At 35.3% G+C, this 23,376-nt stretch overlaps 1 protein-coding gene across 1 annotated transcript; it reads right to left on the bottom strand.

Annotated features, from left to right (window-relative positions):
- Positions 1-2,958: 2,958 nt before the first annotated feature.
- On the bottom strand, positions 2,959-22,159 carry LOC107562302 (potassium channel subfamily K member 3-like). Its single transcript, XM_016246933.1, has 2 exons — positions 21,748-22,159; positions 2,959-4,223 (listed from the first exon to the last, which is right to left on the bottom strand). Exons 1-2 carry the CDS (start codon positions 22,028-22,030, stop codon positions 3,334-3,336), a joined length of 1,173 nt encoding a protein of 390 aa, XP_016102419.1. The 5' UTR covers positions 22,031-22,159; the 3' UTR covers positions 2,959-3,333.
- Between the last annotated feature and the right edge of the window lie 1,217 nt (positions 22,160-23,376).

The following is a 23,376-nucleotide window of genomic DNA, read 5'->3' as shown; positions in this document are numbered from 1 at the left end:
CAACACCTTCAGACCAAATGCAGTTATACAAGGTAACAAATTTTGTGTCCTGACAAAAAAAAAAATATATATATATAATAAAGCACTATTGCTGTTCAATTACACTTTGCAATCCATTACTTTTGTAATGTGGTGTATTTCCAAGTTAAAAGCATATGTAATGAGAACATATGCAGGATGGGTTTTTATCTATTGAAATTTGCTTGGATTGTGAAGTTCCGTAGCCAAATGGAGAATACTTGAGATGTAGAGCCTGAAGGTTATGTTCAAACTTGACCCAAAATGAAAATTAGCTGAAAATGTATTCACCCTCAGGCCATCCAATATGTAGACTATCACAAAATCATTACATCACTTGTTCACCAATGGATCCTCTGCAGTGAATGGGTGCCGTCAGAACAAGAGTCCAAACAGCTGATAAAAACATCACAATAATCCACAAGTAATCAACACCACTCCAGTCCATCAAATAATGTCTTGTGAATTGAAAAGCTGTGTCTTTAGGTAAAAAACAAACAAACAAACAAAAAATCTCTCAAGGTGTCTTAATGATGGATTTGTTTTAGAAACACACAGTTTTTAGCTTCTGATGACATTAATCGATGGAATGGAGTGGTGTGGATTACTTGTGGATTATTGTGATGTGTTTATCAGCTGTTTGGACTCTCATTCTGACGGCACCCATTCACTGCAGAGGATCCATTGGTGAGCAAGTGATGTAATGCTACATTTCTCCAAATCTGTTCAGAACCAAACTTATCTTGGATGGCCTCAGGGTGAGTAAATTTTCAGCAAATTTTAATTTTTTCAAATTATTATTTGCTGTTATTGCTGTAACATTTATTAATCACCTCATTAACTATTTCAAAGATTTTATAAAGACATTACCAACAAAATTGGCCTAAAACAATGTTTGAATGGCTGTTGGCTTGGCTTGGTTTTTTAAAAATTATTTAAAAGCTTTTATTTATATACATTTTAATCAAAGATTACAAAAGCAACCATTTCCTTCCTTTGGAATAACATGATTAATTGTGCACTATTAGACCAGGAGTGTATTTTAAGAAAGTAAATAGGGTCTCTTCAGATTTCATGTCGACCTTAAGAGATAATTGTGCACTCATGGCTACAGCCCTGAAGTTAATATTTTTAATCTAAAGTGCAACTGCAAGTACAATATAATCCTATATAATTATATAATTATTCAGACAAAAATTGTGATGGATTAAAATAATAGTGGATATAAATACAGAAAAGGGGAACACGTGGATAGATGAACAATACAATTCATTGTGAATGTGAGTTTGAGTGTTGAAGAAAACGAAAAGTGAATAGGCCTTAGTCAGGTGAGACACCATATTGAATTTTACATGGATGAAATCAAGGCTGTACAGGCATATACTTACAGCCTTTACAACAGCACAAACTTTATAAAGGTCCTCGATATGTGGAGCTTTTCACAACTCACAACTTTTGTGATTGAGTTTCTGTTAGCTGAAAGTTTTTTCCAAAAATACTCTCTTTTCATCAGCGACCAATCGGCATGTTGTTCAACAGCATTACAATCCATTGAGCGCACTGTACTTCTATCCCTCACAGCCTTGTTTTCATAGATTGCTGAAGGGATGACATATTTTTGTAGGCCAAAACCTGTAAATTAAGTTTTTAGCACTTCCTGTTCCATGGTTCTGAAGACAATATGTTTTTTTTAAACTGGTTTTTGGTTAAATGTCTGAAATATTGTCTGTGGTTAACGCAAGCTCAAGATATTTTCACATTTTATTCTAAGACAAGCTACACCAGTAATACTCTCATATTATTTTTTTTAAATTTGCTTTAAAAAGCCGCTTGCTAACAAGTGGTAAATGGGACTGCAGAAGATACTGATTCACAACACGTTGTGTTTATAATCGCACTCTTGAAAACTATTTCGTATGGAGCCCCGCACATGACAATGCAAGAAAAAATAAATAAATCGTGCGCATGATTTACTAATTTGTTCCCTCGATGTACTAAAACGTGTGCACGATTTTGCAAATCGAGGGAACAAATTAGTAAATCGAGGGAACGAAATAGTAAATTGTGCGCACAATTTGTAAATCGAGGGAACGAATTAGTAAATCGTGTGCACAATTTGTAAACCGAGGGAACGAAATAGTAAATCGTGTGCACAATCTGTAAACCGAGGGAACGAAATAGTAAATCGTGTGCACAATCTGTAAACCGAGGGAACGAAATAGTAAATCGTGTGCACAATTTGTAAATCGAGGGAACGAAATAGTAAATCGTGTGCACAATTTGTAAACCGAGGGAACGAAATAGTAAATCGTGTGCACAATCTGTAAACCGAGGGAACGAAATAGTAAATCGTGTGCACAATCTGTAAACCGAGGGAACGAAATAGTAAATCGTGTGCACAATTTGTAAACCGAGGGAACGAAATAGTAAATCGTGTGCACAATTTGTAAACCGAGGGAACGAAATAGTAAATTGTGCGCACAATTTGTAAATCGAGGGAACGAAATAGTAAATCGTGCACACAAACTCCATAATTTCGATTCAAACTTTTAAGGAAATTTTTTTTCAAATAAAGAAATCGGACACTTGTTGGTGGTGACGTTAAGTATTTAGTTAATTTGTAGCCTACATTTAGCTTTTTACTTCTGGTTATGGTATTTAGGCCTCAAAATTCATATAAGTTGTATAATTTGTGAAGATTATCATGATGTCGAGGGAACCAGCTAAGCTTCAGTTTGGCCTACAAAAAATACGTCATCACAGTAGCACTCTATTCCTATCAGAAATTAAATCTGGCTCTTCCCTGACTAAGGTCTATACTAATCATTAGCAAAGTTCTCATATAACATAATTGTTTTTTTATATTTTATTTGTTTAATTACTATGATAACTCCTGCAAAGATAATAAAGTATTCACTGTAGAAACGGTTGCATCACAATAACTATCTATTCAAATCAAAACCAGAAGAGCCTGACACTTTGGGACTTGTTGGTTTTGAAAGACCTGCATTTGTTTCTATTTACTCTTGAGTTCAGTGAAGAGCTAGCAGTTTGAGTTTTGTCTTTTCTCGAAATCCTCAAAGTGTACCTCAAATAATACAGGCTTTACCCTGTTTTTATTGCACGCTGCTATGTCTCCGGTCCTCAAGCAGCACCTGCTGACAGGCTGCCCTGCCCCATCTATCACTACATTACATATATTCGGCTGACAGAAGATCTGAGCAGCTTAGAAGCAGCGTTTTTTCAACCCCAAGTATAACAGTGGTTGGTTCCGTAAGGCGAAAGAGATTCACATGCAATACATCCTCCAGCCCTCTAGATGGAGCTGCGCCGTTTGGAGAGTCTTCGGTAATGTGCTGGGCTGAGCAGGCCTGTGTACCCCGAACTGGTGGCCGAGTGCTCCTGCAAGGCACTGCACACGCAGCCGTTGGAGTGGAGGGCGTCGGAGGTCTCGCTGTGCTCCATGTAGGTGTCTGAAGTGGACAGATCGTGGGAGATAATCATGGGAATCGAGTAGCGCATCTTCTCCTGGCTTTTGTACCAGAGACAAGAGCACATGGACTGGAAATGCAGCACTTCGGCGTAGACGTTACACAACCCTTTCCCAGACTCTCCTCCGTGGCCCGCAGTGGATGAAGACGGTGGGTCGGACATGCAGTGGTTGGTTCCGGCAACGCCAGTCCGCCTGTTTCGGGACAGCAGCGTACGCTGTTCGGCATCACGTCGTTCGTCCTCAGCGTTCATGGTCATGAAACGCAGAACCACCAGGTTCAGGAAGGCGCCGATGACCGTGAGTCCCGTGAGGATGTACATGAAGCTAAACGCGACGTACTGGGGGTTGGTTTGTAGCGCATTATCCTTCTGCAGGGCTACATAGTCCCCAAAACCAATAGTGGTGAGGGTTATGAAGCAGTAATAGTACGCATGGAAGAAGCTCCAGTCCTCATAGCGGGAGAAAGCCGCTGCTCCCACGCACAAGGTGCTCATGCAGGATATTAAGCCAATGCACACCATGTTGGCCATTGAGACCTCTGTGTTCCGAAGGCCAAGACACTTTTTGAGACGGTGCAACAGGTACTTGACGAAGGTGTTGATGCGTTCACCCAGACTCTGGAACATCACCAGGGTGAGGGGGATCCCCAGGAGAGCGTAGAACATGCAGAACACCTTCCCACCATCCGTGCTGGGGGCCGCATGACCATATCCTAGAAAATATAATGGATGTAACTCATTATTTTTAGGGTTGTCAATAATCAATCTCATAATTTGTAGAGATGCACCAGTCAACCAGCATAATCGGCAAACGTTTTATTTTGCCTGATATCTATTCTGGAGCTGTACACAAACTGCACTGCAACAATATATTTTGTGTGGAAATATTACAAAGTCTGTATACAGGACATTAAAGGGAAGATCAGATGCAAAATTCACTTTTACATGGTGTTCGAACATAAATGTGTGTTGGCAGTGTGTGTACACAACCACCCTATAATGACAAAAGTCCACCCAGTGCTTTTTTTAAATCCCCAAAAAATCATTAGCACTTTCTCAGATTCTGGCCAGATGTACATCACACAGGCAGGCCCCTCCCACGATTGTTGACAGACACTACCGTTTCAGCATAGACCCGCCCTGAGTGAGCTGTCATCAGTCCGCCATTGTTTCGCTGCTAGAGCACGTACAGACAAGAATGTCTCCTAAGTGATTGAGGTGTTTTGTTGTTGGATGTAATAATGAACATAGCAGTCGTCATTTACTCCCGACATCTGAGCCGCTGAAGACGCAGTGGATTGTTTTGTTTTTTTTGAAGGGAATGCGCGAGAAAATAACTCGTTATGTCGAGATCAAGAGAAAATTAAGTCGTTATAATGAGAAAATAACTCGTTATGTCGAAATCACGAGAAAATTAAGTCGTTATAACGAGAAAACAACTCTCGTTATGTCGAGATAACGAGAAAACATGAAGGAAAAAATATATATTGCATGGCCGCTTAGAACTTTCGTAGAAAACACTTTAATGGCTAATTTTGGTCCCTTTAGAGTAGACATTCTGTTGACTATAAGTAACTTTGCAACTACACAACAACTTACTCTCATTATTAGTAGAGTATTAGTAGATTGCTAGGTTATAGTTAGGGTTAGGATTAGTAGAATAAGTTGAAATGTACCTGCAAAGTTACTTATAGTCAGTAGAATGTCCTTTGGGGGAATTTATACAATACAGATTGTTTCAAAGCAGCTTCAGAGTAATAGAAAATAACACAAGTGTTAATGTTGCAGAATCAATCAATTATAAAACAACTTCAATTTTAGCTGTACTAACGAAGATCATAGTGCCATTATTTAGCTTAATTTAATATTGATTCAGTTCAGTAACAGTGTCAGTGTTGCAAAGTTCATCAAAATGATCAATCACAGCACACCTTGTTTTTCAGACCGATGAGCTTTGTAAAAATCGACGCGTTTCAGAAAGGCGGGGCATAGAGGAGAAACAATAATGTACAGTATGTGGAAAATAATGTGTTTTTTTAACCTTAAACCGCTTAAACACATTTAATTACACCAAATACACAAAATAGTGTTCTTTTTAGCAACATCATATGACCCCTTTAACAGAAACAAAAATCTTTTTTTTTTTTTAAAGGAATAGTTTACCCAAAAAAATGTCCACCCATTATTGTCTTGTGAAGTGAAAATCTGTATGTTTGTAAGAAACAAATCCATCATTAAGGGTTTTCAACTGTTGTTTATGGCTAAAAACAGGTCCATAATTCATAATAACGCTTCCTCAAGTGAAAAAATCCATCCCTTGTTGTCCTCTCACATCAAAACCCACTGACATATTTGTTTAGAACTGTTTTCACTGGTAAACAGTGCTTGATCTGTGCATATATCGCTCCTGATTCAGACAAGATGAATTTTCACTAGAAAAAGCAATATTATGAATAAAGTTAAGTTAAAAACGTCTTATTGATTTATTTGTTTATTACAAACACACTGCTTTTGACATTATTTGATGGACTGGAGTGGTGTGGGTTATTACTTGTAGATTATTGTGATGTTTTTATCAGCTGTTCGGACTCTCATTCTGACGGCACCCATTCACTCTCATGGTGAGCAAGTGATGTAATGCAAAATCTTTCCGAATCTGTTCAGATAAGACACAAACTCATCTACATCTCGGATGACCTGAGGGTGAGCACGTTTTTGGCAAATCTTCATTTTTGTGTGAACTATTTCTTTAAAGGATGTGTGTAAACTTCTCTATAGGAATCCAGTATTCAAATTCAAAATCTTGTTTGCTAAAATATGAACGTTTGGGATGATTTGGCACTGTAAGTACAACAATATCCCTACCATCCCTGCACCTGTTAAAATTCTTGATTATCTGCTTGATCATCTGTAATTGTTTTTGCATTGCACTTTGATGGAGTCCAGTTGCTCTTATTATAGAAGCAGCATGAATTATTTCTTTGAAAGCGGCTCAGTCGAGCCAGCTGTACGTACAGGCTGCTGTTTAAAGCTCATTCTCATGTCTCTGCTTCTCTCCAACCCATTCAGCTTACATCTCCTAAAATAACTCCTTTTTTTCTGAATTATTATCATCAAATGTGCTGCAGTCACTGCAAATCCATTCAGTAGTTGAACACATATTATAAAGGGGTTGGGGATTAAATACTTAGAGAAGGTGTGAGAGTGTTGGGGGAAGGGATGGTGCCAAATTAAGGATTAAAGATGTTTGCCATTGGTTAAATTACAATATAAACCATATTAAGGGACAAGCATAAGGGGTGGTAATAATAAATATAATGGACAAAATGTTATATATTTGTTCCTAAGTGTGTCTGCTGTTTGCATGTGTTTGTTAAATGCAGATCTGGGATGCATCCACCTTTATTAGAATTACATCACTGTCAGCTCACCAGTCCTATGTCGAGGATTAATGAAATGATTAATAATCAGATTATCCTATGGCACATAGAAAACCCTCCAAAGACGTTTTGGAATATATGAAGAAAGAAAAACCCATTTCTATACATGATTATTTATATTTGTGCGTGTACACGTGCGGAGCCGTTATGTTTAGTAGGCTATATGTAACTGTAGCAGTGTTTAGGGTCAGATGTCCTGCTGCTGTCACTTTTAATCTTTCACATCTTCTTGAAAATCGAGATGGCAAACCAGTGCTGCAGAGTCGTGTGATTATATAATGCTGTTTGGTTTTCTCTTTTACGTAAGACAGCATTACTTGATAATAAATGTCAGATTCCCTTCTTTGATATAGTATTACTACATTTTAATTTTTGTTTTAAATAATTGCTATAATTTTTTAGATTCATTTGCATAAATACATGTCTCTTATGTTAACCAAGTCTGCATTTATTTTTATTGATAACAAAAACAGTAATATTGTGAAATATTATTACCATTTAAAATATGTTTTCTATTTTAATATATTTTGTAATGTAATCTGTTCATGTGATGCAAAGCTGAATTTTCAGCATCATTACTCCCAGTCTTCAGTGTCACATGATCCTTCAGAAATCATTCTAATATGCTGAATGCTGAACAAAAAACATATGTTGAAAAAGTTTTTTTTTAGGATTCTTTGATGAATTGAAAGTTCACAAGAATGGCATTTACTTGAGAAAATTGTTATAGCAATTTATAACAATGTAAAAGTCTACTGTCATCTTTGATCAGGTTAATGCTAAATAATTTTCAAAAAAGAAAAAAGAAATCTTTTGAAAGGTAGTGTACATTTATTTTGCTTCATATTTCATGTCTTCCAACTTGTCCAATTCATGTCCTTTTCCAAATGTCCTACACTGAAAAATAAAATTGTATAAAAAAAAAAAAATCACTCAGAAATGGTTAAATTCCTCAAACAATTACAAAGAAATGGCCGGTAACACACTGAATTAAATGTGAAAATTTGAAGTAGATAAACTGAAACTAAAATTTTATTTCTTGTAAAACAAACCCCAGTAAACATTTTTTATGTTTATTTTTATGTTAACTTTGAACAATAATTTTAATAATGTATACTTTATTTTATTCTGACTGAAACATGTTGACATGAATAATATAATACAATATAATATAATATAATATAATATAATAATACTCTCAGGAAAAAAAGGTACACAGCTGTCACTAGAACAGTACCATTTAAAAAGGTACACATTTGTATCTTATTGACCCCTAAAGGGTGCATAGAAGTACCTTAAAGGTACATTTTAGTACCCAAAGTTTAGATATTAATGATACTTATTTGTACCTTTCAAAAAGGTACCACCCCAGTTTTTCAACCTTTTTTTTCTGAGAGCATCAAGTCAAGTCAGGTTTATTTATATAGCACGTTATACAATACAGATTGTTTCAAAGCAGCTTTACAGTGAGCTTTACAGAGTGTAATATAACTGTATTCATGGTTATGGGGCGATATAAGATCATAGCTTTGTTTGGATGCAGAAATGGGTCTTTCATGATGACTGATGGTGACTGTCCTTGCAAAGCACCAGTGATGCCGTCACTAAAGGGCAACCTGCCATGTGTCACAATGGATGAAAATGTATCCACATATACAGTATACGTAAGCATAATTGCACTGCAGAAAGTCATGCCAACAACAACCCAAGGCCATGTGCTTAAACACATCTTTCTCAGATATCAATTATCTCATTCAAACAAGCAACAAGTCCCTTTTAAATCGCAATGGATATCAATTAGCATTTTTTTATAATTAATATAGTAGTATGTAATATAATTAGTATAGTATAGTATGTAGTATTAATATTGTTTTTAATTGATTTTGTGTGTAGGCCTACAGTATTCAAATATTGTGCATTCTGTGAGCTCTGTGGGACAACGGCATAATACAAACAATGTTGGATGAAAATATTGATGGATTTGACTGTAGGTAAAACTAAATTAGTTGTAAAATTTTTATCTTGCCGTTTAAACACCGGATTTTGTGCATAATATCAGGAAATATGGATTTTTCTGTTAGTTTTAGGGCAGGATATGCAGTGCATTGCATGCTGTAATCTCTGTATAACTTCCTTTAGAAGTGTATCTTTGCACCATGGGTGTCATAAAATGGTCTATGCAGCTGGCTGGTGTACTGTAAATATGCTTTGGGTAAAGTGGCATATAAAAAAAAAAAAAATCAAATGCTGCAAATACAAGGCCTTAACAGCACCTTCATTGCCCTTTTGAAAAATCAACTGGGACACTAGAGCTGTCAAGCTGATCAACAGATTCTCTATGTGAAATGTTGCCTGAAATGTATAAAGTGCAAAAAGCCACAGATTCCAACTGATGTATGACCTGCTGCTCTGCTGGCCAGGAGGGTATTTGTTTTTTCAGTTCACATTCTTTCCATTCAAAACACTCCTTCCCCGCAGAGGAGGGCAGAAGAGGTGCTCGTGTCCCGCTGTACTGTCGCCGGACCCTGGAACTGTATTGATCCCACATCTTTCACATCAGCATTCGAAGCATAAATTCAAAAACGTCTAGGGAGCACATTATTCTAGTGTTTTGGAATTAAAATCCCCCTCAAAATCTGTGCTGAACAACATATATTTTCAAATCACAAGAGCGCAAGAGTTCTGCTATTGATATTAGTTAAGTGTAAAACAGTATTTTGAAATCAATCAACTGCATATTTCAAAATGGACTAGTTGGTGGGTTGCATTATGAAAGCTCTGTATAATTAGGCTCTGTATAAAAGGAAATGTCTTTACAAAACATCCACTCTTGTGCTCAAAAACAGTGGTGCTCAACATGACAAAATGCAGATGGATCTACTTGTTGAATTGAAGTGCTTCTTCAATTTTAATAATTTAATAATAAAAAAAACTTACCTATATGTAATTCGCTGCAGTTTCCAGATGAACTCAACACTAGTGGCAGTTTTCCTTTTATACAAATTATGATTACAGGGGTAGATTATTAATTAATAAACACTTCTTTTCACATGGTTCCTTGCATGATACTATGTTATGACCTGATAACACTTTTACCATAGTATATGATTTGTAAACCGATACTGATTTTGATGTTTGCATGACATAACCAGCTCCATATGTATGGCTTAGTAAACTTGCTCGGTGGCTCACCTGATACAGCACTGCACTTGTGAGAGCTTGAGTCCAGCAAAACACGAATTATGATAAAAGACATCAAAGACTTGTGTAGGCAAGCCAGGGGCGTAGCCATCATTTCAGAAGTGAGGGGGACAGAAATGTTTTATATATATATAAAACATTACAATATAACATTTCTGTAATCTATATAACCTACCAGTCTACAGTTTTTGAACAGTAAGATTTTTTATGTTTTATAAAGAAGTCTCTTCTGCTCACCAAACCTGAATTTATTTGATTCAAAGTACAGCAAAAGCAGTAATGTTGTGAAATACTTTTACTATTTAAAATAACTGCTTTCTATTTGAATATATTTAAAAATGATTGTTGTGATCACAGCTGAATTTTCAGCATCATTACTCCTGTCTCACATCCTTCAGAAATCATTATAATATGCTGATTTGCTGCTCAAGAAACCTTTTTTAATTATTATTATTATTATCAATATTTAAAATAGTGGAGTACATTTTTTCTGAATTCTTTGATGAATAGAAGGATCCAAAGATCAGTACTTATGTGAAATAAAAAGCTTTTGTAACATTATACACCATACTATTAAAAAGCTTAGAGTCAGTATAATTTAAATTTTTTTTGGAAAATAAATTATAGAAATTAACACTTTTATTTAGCAAGGATGCTTTAAATTGATTAAAAGTGATAAAGACATTTATAATATTACAAAAGATTTCTATTTCAGATACAGTGGGGAAAAAAAGTATTTAGTCAGCCACCAATTGTGCAAGTTCTCCCACTTAAAAAGATGATCCCACGATTGTTGACAGACACTACCGTTTCAGCATAGACCCGCCCTGAGTGAGCTGTCATCAGTCCGCCATTGTTTCGCTGCTAGAGCACGTACAGACAAGAATGTCTCCTAAGTGATTGAGGTGTTTTGTTGTTGGATGTAATAATGAACATAGCAGTCGTCATTTACTCCCGACATCTGAGCCGCTGAAGACGCAGTGGATTGTTTTGTTTTTTTTGAAGGGAATGCGCGAGAAAATAACTCGTTATGTCGAGATCAAGAGAAAATTAAGTCGTTATAATGAGAAAATAACTCGTTATGTCGAAATCACGAGAAAATTAAGTCGTTATAACGAGAAAACAACTCTCGTTATGTCGAGATAACGAGAAAACATGAAGGAAAAAATATATATTGCATGGCCGCTTAGAACTTTCGTAGAAAACACTTTAATGGCTAATTTTGGTCCCTTTAGAGTAGACATTCTGTTGACTATAAGTAACTTTGCAACTACACAACAACTTACTCTCATTATTAGTAGAGTATTAGTAGATTGCTAGGTTATAGTTAGGGTTAGGATTAGTAGAATAAGTTGAAATGTACCTGCAAAGTTACTTATAGTCAGTAGAATGTCCTTTGGGGGAATTTATACAATACAGATTGTTTCAAAGCAGCTTCAGAGTAATAGAAAATAACACAAGTGTTAATGTTGCAGAATCAATCAATTATAAAACAACTTCAATTTTAGCTGTACTAACGAAGATCATAGTGCCATTATTTAGCTTAATTTAATATTGATTCAGTTCAGTAACAGTGTCAGTGTTGCAAAGTTCATCAAAATGATCAATCACAGCACACCTTGTTTTTCAGACCGATGAGCTTTGTAAAAATCGACGCGTTTCAGAAAGGCGGGGCATAGAGGAGAAACAATAATGTACAGTATGTGGAAAATAATGTGTTTTTTTAACCTTAAACCGCTTAAACACATTTAATTACACCAAATACACAAAATAGTGTTCTTTTTAGCAACATCATATGACCCCTTTAACAGAAACAAAAATCTTTTTTTTTTTTTAAAGGAATAGTTTACCCAAAAAAATGTCCACCCATTATTGTCTTGTGAAGTGAAAATCTGTATGTTTGTAAGAAACAAATCCATCATTAAGGGTTTTCAACTGTTGTTTATGGCTAAAAACAGGTCCATAATTCATAATAACGCTTCCTCAAGTGAAAAAATCCATCCCTTGTTGTCCTCTCACATCAAAACCCACTGACATATTTGTTTAGAACTGTTTTCACTGGTAAACAGTGCTTGATCTGTGCATATATCGCTCCTGATTCAGACAAGATGAATTTTCACTAGAAAAAGCAATATTATGAATAAAGTTAAGTTAAAAACGTCTTATTGATTTATTTGTTTATTACAAACACACTGCTTTTGACATTATTTGATGGACTGGAGTGGTGTGGGTTATTACTTGTAGATTATTGTGATGTTTTTATCAGCTGTTTGGACTCTCATTCTGACGGCACCCATTCACTCTCATGGTGAGCAAGTGATGTAATGCAAAATCTTTCCGAATCTGTTCAGATAAGACACAAACTCATCTACATCTCGGATGACCTGAGGGTGAGCACGTTTTTGGCAAATCTTCATTTTTGTGTGAACTATTTCTTTAAAGGATGTGTGTAAACTTCTCTATAGGAATCCAGTATTCAAATTCAAAATCTTGTTTGCTAAAATATGAACGTTTGGGATGATTTGGCACTGTAAGTACAACAATATCCCTACCATCCCTGCACCTGTTAAAATTCTTGATTATCTGCTTGATCATCTGTAATTGTTTTTGCATTGCACTTTGATGGAGTCCAGTTGCTCTTATTATAGAAGCAGCATGAATTATTTCTTTGAAAGCGGCTCAGTCGAGCCAGCTGTACGTACAGGCTGCTGTTTAAAGCTCATTCTCATGTCTCTGCTTCTCTCCAACCCATTCAGCTTACATCTCCTAAAATAACTCCTTTTTTTCTGAATTATTATCATCAAATGTGCTGCAGTCACTGCAAATCCATTCAGTAGTTGAACACATATTATAAAGGGGTTGGGGATTAAATACTTAGAGAAGGTGTGAGAGTGTTGGGGGAAGGGATGGTGCCAAATTAAGGATTAAAGATGTTTGCCATTGGTTAAATTACAATATAAACCATATTAAGGGACAAGCATAAGGGGTGGTAATAATAAATATAATGGACAAAATGTTATATATTTGTTCCTAAGTGTGTCTGCTGTTTGCATGTGTTTGTTAAATGCAGATCTGGGATGCATCCACCTTTATTAGAATTACATCACTGTCAGCTCACCAGTCCTATGTCGAGGATTAATGAAATGATTAATAATCAGATTATCCTATGGCACATAGAAAACCCTCCAAAGACGTTTTGGAATATATGAAGAAAGAAAAACCCATTTCTATACATGATTATTTATATTTGTGCGTGTACACGTGCGGAGCCGTTATGTTTAGTAGGCTATATGTAACTGTAGCAGTGTTTAGGGTCAGATGTCCTGCTGCTGTCACTTTTAATCTTTCACATCTTCTTGAAAATCGAGATGGCAAACCAGTGCTGCAGAGTCGTGTGATTATATAATGCTGTTTGGTTTTCTCTTTTACGTAAGACAGCATTACTTGATAATAAATGTCAGATTCCCTTCTTTGATATAGTATTACTACATTTTAATTTTTGTTTTAAATAATTGCTATAATTTTTTAGATTCATTTGCATAAATACATGTCTCTTATGTTAACCAAGTCTGCATTTATTTTTATTGATAACAAAAACAGTAATATTGTGAAATATTATTACCATTTAAAATATGTTTTCTATTTTAATATATTTTGTAATGTAATCTGTTCATGTGATGCAAAGCTGAATTTTCAGCATCATTACTCCCAGTCTTCAGTGTCACATGATCCTTCAGAAATCATTCTAATATGCTGAATGCTGAACAAAAAACATATGTTGAAAAAGTTTTTTTTTAGGATTCTTTGATGAATTGAAAGTTCACAAGAATGGCATTTACTTGAGAAAATTGTTATAGCAATTTATAACAATGTAAAAGTCTACTGTCATCTTTGATCAGGTTAATGCTAAATAATTTTCAAAAAAGAAAAAAGAAATCTTTTGAAAGGTAGTGTACATTTATTTTGCTTCATATTTCATGTCTTCCAACTTGTCCAATTCATGTCCTTTTCCAAATGTCCTACACTGAAAAATAAAATTGTATAAAAAAAAAAAAATCACTCAGAAATGGTTAAATTCCTCAAACAATTACAAAGAAATGGCCGGTAACACACTGAATTAAATGTGAAAATTTGAAGTAGATAAACTGAAACTAAAATTTTATTTCTTGTAAAACAAACCCCAGTAAACATTTTTTATGTTTATTTTTATGTTAACTTTGAACAATAATTTTAATAATGTATACTTTATTTTATTCTGACTGAAACATGTTGACATGAATAATATAATACAATATAATATAATATAAGATAATAATACTCTCAGGAAAAAAAGGTACACAGCTGTCACTAGAACAGTACCATTTAAAAAGGTACACATTTGTATCTTATTGACCCCTAAAGGGTGCATAGAAGTACCTTAAAGGTACATTTTAGTACCCAAAGTTTAGATATTAATGATACTTATTTGTACCTTTCAAAAAGGTACCACCCCAGTTTTTCAACCTTTTTTTTCTGAGAGCATCAAGTCAAGTCAGGTTTATTTATATAGCACGTTATACAATACAGATTGTTTCAAAGCAGCTTTACAGTGAGCTTTACAGAGTGTAATATAACTGTATTCATGGTTATGGGGCGATATAAGATCATAGCTTTGTTTGGATGCAGAAATGGGTCTTTCATGATGACTGATGGTGACTGTCCTTGCAAAGCACCAGTGATGCCGTCACTAAAGGGCAACCTGCCATGTGTCACAATGGATGAAAATGTATCCACATATACAGTATACGTAAGCATAATTGCACTGCAGAAAGTCATGCCAACAACAACCCAAGGCCATGTGCTTAAACACATCTTTCTCAGATATCAATTATCTCATTCAAACAAGCAACAAGTCCCTTTTAAATCGCAATGGATATCAATTAGCATTTTTTTATAATTAATATAGTAGTATGTAATATAATTAGTATAGTATAGTATGTAGTATTAATATTGTTTTTAATTGATTTTGTGTGTAGGCCTACAGTATTCAAATATTGTGCATTCTGTGAGCTCTGTGGGACAACGGCATAATACAAACAATGTTGGATGAAAATATTGATGGATTTGACTGTAGGTAAAACTAAATTAGTTGTAAAATTTTTATCTTGCCGTTTAAACACCGGATTTTGTGCATAATATCAGGAAATATGGATTTTTCTGTTAGTTTTAGGGCAGGATATGCAGTGCATTGCATGCTGTAATCTCTGTATAACTTCCTTTAGAAGTGTATCTTTGCACCATGGGTGTCATAAAATGGTCTATGCAGCTGGCTGGTGTACTGTAAATATGCTTTGGGTAAAGTGGCATATAAAAAAAAAAAAAATCAAATGCTGCAAATACAAGGCCTTAACAGCACCTTCATTGCCCTTTTGAAAAATCAACTGGGACACTAGAGCTGTCAAGCTGATCAACAGATTCTCTATGTGAAATGTTGCCTGAAATGTATAAAGTGCAAAAAGCCACAGATTCCAACTGATGTATGACCTGCTGCTCTGCTGGCCAGGAGGGTATTTGTTTTTTCAGTTCACATTCTTTCCATTCAAAACACTCCTTCCCCGCAGAGGAGGGCAGAAGAGGTGCTCGTGTCCCGCTGTACTGTCGCCGGACCCTGGAACTGTATTGATCCCACATCTTTCACATCAGCATTCGAAGCATAAATTCAAAAACGTCTAGGGAGCACATTATTCTAGTGTTTTGGAATTAAAATCCCCCTCAAAATCTGTGCTGAACAACATATATTTTCAAATCACAAGAGCGCAAGAGTTCTGCTATTGATATTAGTTAAGTGTAAAACAGTATTTTGAAATCAATCAACTGCATATTTCAAAATGGACTAGTTGGTGGGTTGCATTATGAAAGCTCTGTATAATTAGGCTCTGTATAAAAGGAAATGTCTTTACAAAACATCCACTCTTGTGCTCAAAAACAGTGGTGCTCAACATGACAAAATGCAGATGGATCTACTTGTTGAATTGAAGTGCTTCTTCAATTTTAATAATTTAATAATAAAAAAAACTTACCTATATGTAATTCGCTGCAGTTTCCAGATGAACTCAACACTAGTGGCAGTTTTCCTTTTATACAAATTATGATTACAGGGGTAGATTATTAATTAATAAACACTTCTTTTCACATGGTTCCTTGCATGATACTATGTTATGACCTGATAACACTTTTACCATAGTATATGATTTGTAAACCGATACTGATTTTGATGTTTGCATGACATAACCAGCTCCATATGTATGGCTTAGTAAACTTGCTCGGTGGCTCACCTGATACAGCACTGCACTTGTGAGAGCTTGAGTCCAGCAAAACACGAATTATGATAAAAGACATCAAAGACTTGTGTAGGCAAGCCAGGGGCGTAGCCATCATTTCAGAAGTGAGGGGGACAGAAATGTTTTATATATATATAAAACATTACAATATAACATTTCTGTAATCTATATAACCTACCAGTCTACAGTTTTTGAACAGTAAGATTTTTTATGTTTTATAAAGAAGTCTCTTCTGCTCACCAAACCTGAATTTATTTGATTCAAAGTACAGCAAAAGCAGTAATGTTGTGAAATACTTTTACTATTTAAAATAACTGCTTTCTATTTGAATATATTTAAAAATGATTGTTGTGATCACAGCTGAATTTTCAGCATCATTACTCCTGTCTCACATCCTTCAGAAATCATTATAATATGCTGATTTGCTGCTCAAGAAACCTTTTTTAATTATTATTATTATTATCAATATTTAAAATAGTGGAGTACATTTTTTCTGAATTCTTTGATGAATAGAAGGATCCAAAGATCAGTACTTATGTGAAATAAAAAGCTTTTGTAACATTATACACCATACCAAAAAAAGCTTAGAGTCAGTATAATTTAAATTTTTTTTGGAAAATAAATTATAGAAATTTTGTTATTGACCAAATACTTGTTTTCCACCATAATTTGCAAATAAATTCTTTAAAAATCCTACAATGTGATTTTCTGGATTTTTTTTTCTCATTTTGTCTCTCATAGTTGAGGTATACCTATGATGAAAATTACAGGCCTCTCTCATCTTTTTAAGTGGGAGAACTTGCACAATTGGTGGCTGACTAAATACTTTTTTGCCCCACTGTAAATGCTGTTCTTCTGTTCTTTCTATTCATCAAAGAAATCTGAAAAAGTTCTACTCAGCTGTTTTCAACTTCATCGTAATAATAAATGTTTTTTGAGCAGCAAATCAGAATCAGAATATCAGAATGATTTCTGAAGGATCGTATGACTGGAGTAAAAGTGATGCTAAAATAGATGTGCTATGTGTTAAATGCGCAGAATAGTTTCTATACTGTAATAAATGCTATGTCAATTAGCACTGCATTGTTCATATACTTTATTTATTACTTGGAGATGACTTGACAAACACAAATAAACCATATATTGTCGCAATCGTATGTTTAATGTTTCAGTTTTCTGTGAAAACAACTGTTTTCATACAGCCATAGCGGGATGCTTTTGTCCATATTAGGAATTTCCTCGTATGACTTTCTGTGCGAGAGCGCCCTCCGGCTTCGAGTATGAATGAAACATACACTGCACGGAATGTTTAGCGATCCGCGATGTTCATCTCGACTTATTCTGGGTCCGAATAAAACATCAGATCATGCACAGACTATCCTGTCTCTTTGAATTTAAATCTATATTTTCACACCGGCTCTTGAAAACCTCTATGCAAACACACTTGCCTGAAAAAGTGCGGGGGACGGATTTACGTGATATTAAAAGTGGGGGGGGGGACACGTCCCCCGCGTAATCTATGCCCCTGAGGCAAGCTAAAATGGCATTTTTGCTTGAGCAAATGCATTTTTATTTCACATTTGCTTTTGTTAACACTGTCATTTTCTACTAGGCAGTATTTTCAATTGCGCCAGTGACTGGACATTTCATTCGTGTACAACAACCAACGTAATAAACATAGCCAAATTCACATTCATCTCTTTTGGAGAAAACTTAACACACTTTTAGCACCACTCACTGGACAATTCACTTTGAAATTGACACAAAACATGCAAGGAAGCAACATAACATCATTTTGCAGAAATGTTGCCACAGGCATATTTTTTCAGTTCGCCTGCATTTTTTGAAATTGCGTTACACATTGGCTAATAGCACATAACCAAAGCTATAAACTGAAGCTAACTGCTAATAGCTTAGCATACTGCTACTACAATGCCTGTTTAGCTGGCACATTTCAAAACGCAATGCTGCATGAAATTGAGTGTGCGTAGTTGCAGACATCTGAGTTCACATACCGTATTGACCCGAATATAAGACAATGTTTTTTTCTTGGAAATACATCTGAAAAAACACGGTTGTCTTATATTCAGGGTCTAGACTTTGACATATCAATAATACACTCACAACAATTGGTGGCGCCAAATACGCATAAAACGAGTGTGCCATGAAATACGTAATGTAATGCGTGTTGTAAAGATCACGAGTATAAACAAAAGAAAAAGAAAACCTTACAGCTGCATGAGTCACGTTAGCCTGATGGCACCAAACTCCCTTTGTGATTTTAAAACGTAAGACTTTGGTAGGCTACTATTAGATAGATAGCCTAAATGTCCTAATTCAGATGGGCTACCTGTTTTTCTTTTTTTAATGGTATATCAAAAAGTGTATATTTTTTAAATGTGATTGTTGGTACATTTGACCAGTTTTTACCATACTTTCAAAACAAAAATTTAAATAGGAAAAATATACAATATGAAAATAATTGAAGACAAAATGTGTTTTACTGAGAAAAAAAACAAGATTTAAAAAGCCTTTTTCCAAAAGGTACATCTGGAAAAAGGGGGGTTGTCTTATAATCAGGGTCGTCTTATATTCGGGCCAATACGGTACTTATTTTGATATTTATTATATTGAGTATTTTTCTGGCTTAACAACTAAACCAGTATGCTATTATCATGCTAATGACAGCAGAGTATAGTGGCATGCGAAAGTTTTGGAACCCCTTGCAGAATTTGTGAAAATGTGAATACTTTTAACAAAATAAGAGAGATCATACAAGTCATGAGTCACTTGTCATAAAATCTGCCCATCTTTAAATCAATCAATCTGGTCACCATGTTAACTAAACCTGCCTGGTGACAAGAAGGATGTAACCAAATTTCCGAGGTAGTATTGATTGAACCCTCATCTGGATATTCATGGAAACACATCTTCCTCAATATCTATGCTGGTTACAGTCCTGTTTGGTAATACAGAACTGTGGGCTGATAATTAAAGGAACTTCCACTAGACTAATGGATCAGGTTAGCTGAGTGTACTAAGCTGATACCACAGACTGCTACTAGTAAACAGTTCCTTGTTTACAGAGTGTCCTGCATTGACAATAAGATGCTGGCAGGCCGGTTGCTTAACTGATGATTAGATTACTCATGGCAAGTGTGCACAGTAACCTGATCTATACAAGACACATGAAACAGACCTGACCATGGATGTATCTGATAAGAGGAAACACAGCATACATGACAATGGAAAAATTAATAAAGTTGAGTTTTTGTGAATCCTAAAATGGGGTTGAGATTGCAATATGATTTACAGTCCATTACACGATCCAAATTGAATCTATAGAACCCTTGTGAAAAAGAAGTATACTTTAGCATACTTAAAAAAGAGTACTTGTTATGAAAATAATATACTTTAATAGAATGGATTTAAGTGCGAACTTTACGTAATGTGTTCAGGAATCATACTTGCATGATAATTGCAATTTAATGAAAATGTCTTCTAGTTTAAATTTATATTAATGCAGTTAGTTTAACTTAAGAGTTATTTTAACCCATAAGTACATCTATGCAATTTTCATAATTATTTCTGTTGTCTCTGAAATGGTTAAAGTTTATTACTGAATGTGCTGATGAACAGTTTTAACATGTTTGTTTGTCAACACATCCAAATAAGTGTACTCCTAAAGCATAACAAAACATTAAAACTGTATAACAAATAAAACTGTTCATTTGACATTTTTACAAACTGCACGTTTTAAAAGTGTACTTAAGTGTTTTAGGGAACATGAACGTTTTTTTCTGTTAAAGCACTTAAGTGGCCTTTCATTTCGTTTTTTTTTTTTAAATATACTTTTAAGATTTGAAGTATACTACAAGTATACTACAAGTACTCATTCAATACAGTAGGTTGCATAGAATTATGCATTTAACGAATTTTTTTTTATTTGAGTATAGTTGAGAATGATTTTAAGAGTTAAAAATTCTGTATGTATTATATATAATACAAAAAATATGTATCATAAACACATGAAAGGAAGTATACATTGTAGGAGCTCTAACTGGTCCCCGTTCGTTTACTTATAATTACCTTTCACCTTTTCTTTTGTTCAACAGGCTATAAAATGCATATAGTATAAAAAGTACGCAATTGAATGCAGTCTCTCAATTAATATAAGGCCATAAATAAGCAACTCTAATGTTATACAAGAATAATAAATAAGTGTTTAATGTCGTTTTAGATTAAGTACAGCAGGTCACACTGCAGGACAGTGCTGTCACTGCTCGACATGTCATGTCCATATATTCTATTGCCGAGACAATGAAGCGCAGAGAGAGACGGACAGACGAAGGCCAGTCACTGAACATGGTCTGCTGGTCTTTGGATGAATTAAACGACCTCGTACAACCTTCTGTCGGCTAAGTGTCTGATTCTTCGAGAGCCGTCCAGTGTCACGCATGTAGTAGCTACACTGCCAAGCTAAACCAAAGCTAAGCCCACAGATGTCTCAACATCTCTAGGAAGTCTGACTTTTCCTGAAGGTTGTGTAAGTACACATAAGCTATCTGTGCCCCTGCTGGACAATCCAGTTTGAGCTGGCCACAGTGTTTTGGACAAAGTACGAGGACGTGTTCTGGCTGGTCTTTAAGATGCTCATTTGCTTGACCAGCAACCTAAAAATCCCCTGAGCAGATTGTAGATGATTTATTGCTGGTCCACAATGGTCAACCAGCCTGGACCAACTAATAACCATGTTAGACCAGCTAATGTCTTGACTGGGCCAGTTAACTACCACTCTAGACCAGCAGAATGACCAATTTAGAGCAACTAACAGGCAGTTTGACCCAGCTGATGACCATCTAGAAATCAGTTAGCATGTTCCAAACACAGCTACCATCTTAAACTGGGTTTTCTACCAGGGTGTGTTATTTAAACACTCCCAAAACGATTTACAAGGCTGTTACTCATCGGAAAAGCAATTCATTTACATTTGGATGAATTCAGCGTTCGAAATAACCAAAATAGGCCTACATGCAATGTATTTTATTATTATGTGCCTACATTAAAAGCCTAAAATTCGCGTACTTTATTAATATAACTGGCATAAATACGCACACGCAGATTAGTGTACAACATGGGCGACCAAGAACTAATTTATGATTTATTATAATCATATTTGGACGGTCTTGTATGGGGAACTCTGAACACAATGACAGCAATTAAAAAGTTTTATGAAAAACAAGTTGACGCACATGATATTTGCATGTCTGACATACCTATGGTGGTAATGACCGTGATGGCGAAGTAAAAGGAGCCAGCGAACCTCCACTGGACTCCAGCCTTGTGCGGCTTCAGCTGCAGCACGACCCGCTCCAGCTCGTCAAAATTCACTTTGCTCAAGTTGTACTTGTCCATTAGCTCTCGCTTCCGATCGTCCAGGATTTTCTTTTGGGTGATCTCCATCTTGGACTCTAAAGCGTCAAAAACAGCCGCTCCGACGAGCAAATAAGTGAAAGTGCAGATGATTAACACGAGGGTCCTGATGTTTTGTCTCTTCATGGTCAGAGCGAATGAAGCGAGACGCAAACTTGGAGGACTGAGGACTGTTTCATTGCGACGGGGCTCACTGAGCTGTTCCTTCAGCACCACGGGTGCACATGTGCCTGTCGAGTCAACACATCTCAGCCGTGTTTCATCTTCATAACCTCCCATTGGTACAAAACAGACAGCTCATTTGCAGACAGATTTTAAAGGGGCCTCTGAAGATGGAGCTACAATAACCCGAGCGTTTTAAATAGGCTGGGCTCAGCAAACATCGGGAAAAGTGGGACAAATAAGATTAATCAAACGTAGCAATGGCTCATAAATACAATTGCATGACATCATCATAGTGGAGATGATCAAGCTTGCCAAGTGCATTAAAAATCCACCATCGCATGCAAACTTTATTCTAAAACATTTAAAGAATCGAGTTATTCGGTGACTGAATGATCAAATACAAAAAGAATTATTGTTGCAAATTGCATTTCATCACAAGATATTTCTAAGTACTATGTTAGATGAAGTGAAAGTTGGCTTAGTGAAGGTAAACAATATTTTTGACTTGAATAAAAGCAGTTCATTTAATTAAGTTACCATTTTAGGCAATTTTCAGTGTAGCTTTTAGGACTGCAAAACGATCGATCACGATTCATTGATTCAAAATAAAAGTTTATGTTTACATTGGTGCTGTCAAACGATTAATCGCGATTAATCACATCCAAAATAAAAGTTTATGTTTACATTGGTGCGGTTAAACGATTAATTGCATCCAAAATAAAAGTTTATGTTTACATTGGTGCAGTTAAACGATTAATCGCATCCAAAATAAAAGTTTATGTTTACATTGGTGCTGTCAAACGATTAATCGTGATTAATCACATCCAAAATAAAAGCTTATGTTTACATTGGTGTGGTCAAACGACTAATCGCGATTAATCGCATCCAAAATAAAAGTTTATGTTTACATTGGTGCTGTCAAACGATTAATCGCGATTAATCGTTTGACAGCACCAACGTAAACAGAAACTTTTATTTTGGATGCGATTAATCGTTTGACAGCACCAACGTAAACAGAAACTTTTATTTTGGATGCGATTAATCGTTTGACAGCACCAACGTAAACAGAAACTTTTATTTTGGATGCGATTAATCGTTTGACAGCACCAACGTAAACAGAAACTTTTATTTTGGATGCGATTAATCGCGATTAATCACATCCAAAATAAAAGTTTTTGTTTACATAATATAGCCTGTGTGTGTGTACTGTGTATATTTATTATGTAGGCCATATATACACACATATACAGTATATATTTTGAAAATATTTACATGTATATGTTTATATTCATGTAATTTATATTATA

Source organism: Sinocyclocheilus grahami, unplaced genomic scaffold (assembly GCF_001515645.1).
Source record: "Sinocyclocheilus grahami isolate Dianchi unplaced genomic scaffold, SAMN03320097.WGS_v1.1 scaffold817.1, whole genome shotgun sequence".
Classification (NCBI taxonomy): Eukaryota; Metazoa; Chordata; class Actinopteri; order Cypriniformes; family Cyprinidae; genus Sinocyclocheilus; species Sinocyclocheilus grahami.
This window is presented reverse-complemented; position numbering and strand designations above follow the sequence as displayed.

Excerpts from the sequence above, each read along its gene's own strand:
- LOC107562302 (XM_016246933.1), bottom strand. The coding sequence starts at position 22,030 with ATGAAGAGACAAAACATCAGGACCCTCGTGTTAATCATCTGCACTTTC. Across the intron at positions 4,224-21,747 it reads CACGGTCATTACCACCATAG|GATATGGTCATGCGGCCCCC; the intron begins GTATGTCAGACA and ends TATATTTTCTAG.